Here is a 6,000-nt window from a genome sequence, read left to right as displayed (position 1 = left end):
AAAAAAAAAAAAAAATTAGGAAAAGAATCTAATAATGAACTAAAAAGATAATACATTATGATTGATCATAGGATTCAAGGTTGGTTTAATATTAGAAAATTGATTAGCCTAATTCATCAAATTAACAAAGGAGAAAATGTAATCATCTCAATAAACAAAGATAAAATCATTTGATAAAATGCAACATTCTTAGTAATAATTCTTAATAAGAACATAAGAGAAGTCTCATAACATATGCATAAAAACTTTGAAAAAACACCATATGTAATGATAAAATATTAAAATAATCCCTGTGTAATATAGAAGGATGCCTGCTATCATGAGATCCTAGCTCTTGCAGTAAGAGAAAGAAGCAATGAAATGCATTAGGATTTGAAAGGAAGAAACAAAATTGTCATTTTTTTGCAGGTGATATATTCTCCACTTAGAAAATTGGAAGGAATATTTATTAGAATTAATACAGAAGTTTAAAATTGCTGGCTATGAAGTCATTGAACAAAAACCCATTGCATTTTTGTATACTAACAATGAACAGAAAATATTTTACTATTTACACCCATGCCAAAGAATATAAAGTACCTAGTATACAACAGGCAAAGTAGTTCCAAGCTCATTCTGGAGTAAATTGTCAGTTATTGAAAGACATTAAGGAAAGCCTAAATACAGTAGCCCCGCCCCTTATCTGAAGGGAATGTATTCCAGGACCCCCTGAAACTGAGGGTAGTACCACATCTAATTGTTTTCAGTCAGAACACACTTTTGTTCATGTCTTCCACCCACAAATGTAATGGCCTTTCCATCTTAACTAAGCATTTGCCATGCACTGTGACCATAACTTCTGTAGTTTGAGGTGCAACAGGAAAACTAGCACAAATGTTTTTTTTCCATTTTCACAATTTTACGGATTAAAGATTTCTTCTTACCCTCAATCTTAACCTCAGCATACAATTTATTTTTTCTCATTAAGTTGATAATTTTCACCTTTTCACATAAAGGAAGCCCTTTATGGCTTCTCTTTGGCATATATGAATTGCCAGCATCACTACTCCTGTACTTTGAACCAAAGCACTGTGATGTAGTGACAGTCAATCTGGTAACAGAGGGCAGTATGAGATCTAATGCTAAGTGACTAATGGGCAGCAGCATCTACAGTGTGGATCTACTGGACAATTCCTGGGCAGGATGGGGTGGGATGGCGTGAAATTCCATCTTGCCACTCAGCGTGGCATGCAATTATAAATTTATAAATTGTTGATTTCTGGAATTTTTCATTCAGTATTTTCTAACTGCAGTTGACTGCAGGTAGCTATGAAACTATGGGCCACGGAACTACAGATAGGTGGGGGGACTGCAGTGTATCAAGAGATATACCACATTTCGGACAGGAACATTCAAATCATGAAGTCAGTTTTCCCCCATCCCCATCAAAATCTTATCTGTAAAACTTAATGAATCTAAATCTATACGGGGAAGAAAAGGTTCAGGATAATCTGAAGGAAGAAAAATAAAGTGGAGAGGCTTGCCAACTAGATACTCATGGTAGGTATAGTAATCAGGACTGTGGCAATTTCCAGGGAACCGACAAAAGACAGATGGACCAGGATAGAGGTCCCAGAAACAGACCCATATCTATGTGAAAATTTGATGATGGCTTTGTGGGGAAAGGATGTGCCACTCAATAAATGGTGCTGGGAGAGTTTGTTATTCCCATGGAAAAGAAAATAACCAACCTCGTGTAATACAAAACTTTAAAAAATTAATTCTGGGTGAATTTATAATATAAATGTGAAAAACATTTAACATCGATGACAGAACCTCCTGGATTCCAAATTCATTTATCCAGCTTCCTGGTGAATGCCAACTCTTGGATACCTAGTAGGCACTTCGAACCTAGCATGGTCTTCACCTGCCTTCAGTCTACTCTTCCCACATTTTCCCTATCTCAGTAACTCTAGCCTTCCCCTTGCTCAGACCCCAAACATTTTTTAAAAAGTTAAAATGAGATCTTTATAACTGAAAGGTTGCAGTCTACCTTGGAAACCAGCATATTTTCAGAAATAAAAGCAAATTTAAATTTTCATCCATGTCCTGAAGCTTCCAAAGCAGCTGCTACTAAAGCCATGCAGTGTTTCATTGTTTATATTAGGCAGCTCCTGTCCCCTGGCCATGCCAATTGCAAGGCTTAATGATTTATAGACATTTTGAAAAAAAAAAAAAAAAAGGTGGTTCTTTTGTGGCCTCTGTGTTTGGTTTTGTTTTATTCACTGCCTGTTCGGCCACAGAGATATAGAAATGAATAAAACTGATCTCACCTAAAAATCCAGCTAAATTTTAGGGCAGAAAATGAGCCAATTGGGCATGGCAGATGAGTGGGGAAAGGGCTAAAAGAATCCCCTGCGTCCAGTGCACATAGCACAGTGGCGATGAGGGGTAAAACTGTGCTCAGGCTGCAGTTCATGCACAGTGGATGTGAGGAAGCTCTGAGGTTTCTGTGTGGTGGTATTAGTAAATCAAGCAGAAAAGGCAAATGCTGTTTCACTAAGATTCCTATCAAGTATAGTTAAGGAAAATAAGTTTTGGCTATACTTGGAAATTTTCCTAAAGCAGTTGAATAAATGAATTGCTCTAATGAAAAGAGCTCTAATTTCCATTTTGTGTGAAATACATATGTGGGTGTGCGTGTATTGATAGGGCTCCTTCAGTTTGGATTTGGCTTATTACAAAGAACAGTTTCAAATTCAATGTTAAAAAATATACCTTCTCCCTCTACCTTTTCCTCCTCCTCTCTCCCTTTGTTCCCATGATGATTTTTGTCTGTACCATGGTGGATCTAGTGGCTAAGGGGTAATAAGGAGTGGAAATTGTATACACAAAAGGATAAAGCTATAAAAGTTACTTTTTGGTTACTTGGAAATTGTAGTGCATTTTCCTGTTGAAACAAAGTAATTCATGCGTGGCTTCCCAGGCCAACCCACAAAAGCATTTTGAGTCTTTAATGTCTATGTGGTATGGTATTGTGCTAATTGTACTGTAGAATCCAGCCACCATCCTGAGGTTCCGTTGGATAAATGCATTTCGTTAGAGTTGGATTCTGGGAACACATTGTTTTTTGCTTCCCTGAGGGCATGGTGACTGCCCTGTCCCAAGTTCTTGCCCACTTCCTCCTCCCTACTGTCACCACTGTCAGAGCTGACGTGTATAGTGTCTTGTGCATTTTCTCATCTGGTTTAGAGGGAGCACTTTTCTTGGTACCATAGATCATGACTCTGGGAGTCTGGGGCAGAGGAGCCCAGAAGACCAAGAGCTGGAGGGAGATGCCTTAGAGGTAGAAGGAGGTGAAGGGTTCAGTGAGAAGTAGTGGGGCTGCATCCTCCTGCTAAACAGCCCCGTGTGGATACTGTATTCTAGGAAGCTGGGACAGTCTACCACCTCCTTTCCTTGATAGCCAGTGCTTTCATGGGGCCCCTGGGCCAGGTACAGTCCTGGTTCATTCCTCTGTCACTGAGGAGTGTGATCATACATGGCTGCTGTGACTTCCTGTGAGATGGGACAGAGGCTGTAGGCACTGAGACTGATATCCCCAGCACAATGTTTCTCAAAGATGCTCATACATCTGGTGTCACCCAGCGGGGTTTCACTTGCTGCATGCAGGAAAAATTTTTTGTTTTGAATGTGACATCTTTATTTTTATAGTTACCTTCTATTTATAGCAAGAGATAATGGTTTTCCATTTATGGTAATGATGTAAACTTCCTATTAAAATTTTAAGCCCAAAGTAAATTGATTTAAAGAAAAAAATACTCAAGCCCCAGTGAGGTGCTAAAATAAAAAAGAATGAAAAGAAAAAAATACAGGAGGTGCATATGTGTGAAAGACTGCTGTTTGGTGAACTGCTCTAGTAAAAGGGTATACTGTCAAGTGGGAAAAAGCAGGCTACAAATAGTATAGGTTATGGGATTCCATTTAAAAAAATTTTTATTATTTATTATTATTATTTTTTGAGATGGAGTCTTGCTCTGTCATCCAGGCTGGAGTGCAGTGGTGTGATCTTTGCCTACCACAGCCTCCACCTGCCGGGTTCAAGCAAAATTCTCTGCCTCAGCCTCCCAAGTAGCTGACAGATTACAGGTGTGTACCATCACACCCGGCTAATTTTTGTATTTTTAGTAGAGTTGGGGTTTCACCATGTTGGTCAGGCGGGTCTCAAACTCCTGGCCTCAAGTGATCCGGCCACCTTGGTCTCCCAAAATGCTGGGATTACAGGCGTGAGCTACGGTGCTTGGCCAGATTTCAGTTTTAAAAACACACGATGTACATTTCAATATATAGTTACCCTCATAAAAAATAAGTCTGGAGAGACAGAAACCAAAGTATTGACAGTGGTTGGTTATCTATGAAAGGTGGGTATAAAGGTGATTTTCCAAATTCTGTATTTTTTCTCTTCTTGCTTAGATTTTCTCGTTCTTGTCTGCACAGACAATGTATTCCTTCTGTGATAAAAACATACCTGGAAAGCCCATGTCACTTTCTGTCCACCCCGTCATCTCGTCTCCACTTCTTCCTCCAGTTATATGCTTGCTTCTTCCTGTTCTTCTCAAGAGAAATGTGGGTAACTGCTGCCTTATTTGTGTTTTGAATGAATGTTTAATTATTTCTTCCTCCAACTTAAGATGCCAGTAGATTTCATTTCACTGAGAAAGTAAAAAATGCATTTAAATTTATGCACAAATGGTTCTTGGTGTGGTAAACTATATGCTGCCTTTAAGTGTCTTTAAGTCTTGCTGCCTTGATGAGCCACAAGACAGGGTTGCAGTTGGGAGTGATCGTCAAGATAGCCCCTCTGAGACAACCACCAGAATAAGACTGGAAGGCCTGCTTCTCCTCCCGTCGCTTTAACTCCCTGGGTTACCTTAGCTTAAGCAAGACCCCTGAGAGTCCCCGTTTCTGCACGTGGGTAGGTGATATCCCGGGTGCCCAGATTCCGTATGAATGAATCAATAAGCCCAGGTACATGGACTCACAGTTTGGAGGAATTGCTCAGGAATGGTAACCGAGATGGAGCTAAACTCTTAGCTTTACCACTGTGCGTAGGTAACTCATTCATCCTAGTTTGCCCAGGACTTACATTGTTTAAGCCATGAAAGTCCTATATCTTGGGCACTCCCAGTCCTGGGTAAAGAGGGACACTTGGCCATCCTAACCATATATGTTTAGGCCATCACAGTGGTATTGTCAACGTGGAGAGGTTAGGGAAAGTTGTGCAGTGAAGTATCTTCCTAGCCAGTCTACAAGGGAAAGGTAGTAGATACTCAATATCATAAATGTAATACCTTTCTAATGAAACGTAATTTTAAATACAAGTTTAGTTGACAGGACCACTTGCCCTGAATGATGTACCCCAGAGTTGCTGCAATATCATTCCCACCTTTTGCATTATCAGACCTCATGCAGTGGCTGCTCAGCTCCAGTAGCCTGAGGAAACAAAGTGACATGTCCCTACCTTACGTTTTGTAATCTTGTTCATGTTTGCAATTTTAATCATTTCTGCAGAGAAAAGGCAAACCTTGCTGTTACCCTCTGCAATGACAAGGAGGAGATCATGGCTCAGGCCACCTTCCTGGACTACCCCAACTGGAATGTTGCCAAGCAGGATGACTGGGTGTCCGTGTTCCGGGAGCTGGACAGTGATATCCCATGCACAGTAAGAAATTGCATCCAGTGCTTATTAGAACATGCTGAAACTTGAGGGGAAGTCCTGTGTTTGTAATTATGCCCTTCCACGTTTTGGACTGAGCAGTGTATGACATCATGACAGTTAAAAGTGAAGGGAGCTGGTGGGGAGGAATGGCGGCTGAGAGTAGTGCCGGCAGGGATAGGAAAGGGCAGGGAGTAGCCAGGTCTGCAGCCGCTGGCAAGGCCCAGATCATCTCCACTAATGAGGGCAGGGGAGGAATTAGTGCAAGTGTCAGATGTGTACTTCCTGGTCTCATGTTGTGCTCC

At 40.6% G+C, this 6,000-nt stretch overlaps 1 protein-coding gene across 4 annotated transcripts in view; it reads left to right on the top strand.

Annotated features, from left to right (window-relative positions):
• Positions 1 to 6,000, top strand: part of CFAP61 (cilia and flagella associated protein 61) — a 302,253-nt gene that overhangs the window by 10,559 nt on the left and 285,694 nt on the right. For all 4 annotated transcript variants that reach the window (XM_017541511.2, XM_017541510.2, XM_037743091.1 and 1 more), the window contains one exon: positions 5,551 to 5,701. In XM_017541511.2, the coding sequence (XP_017397000.1) occupies positions 5,551 to 5,701 (151 nt within the window). The remainder of the gene's footprint in view (positions 1 to 5,550; positions 5,702 to 6,000) is intronic.

Source organism: Cebus imitator, unplaced genomic scaffold, assembly GCF_001604975.1.
Source record: "Cebus imitator isolate Cc_AM_T3 unplaced genomic scaffold, Cebus_imitator-1.0 Scaffold134, whole genome shotgun sequence".
Lineage (NCBI taxonomy): Eukaryota > Metazoa > Chordata > Mammalia > Primates > Cebidae > Cebus > Cebus imitator.
Note: the sequence above shows the minus strand (reverse complement) of the source record. Positions and strands in the feature narration are given on the sequence as shown.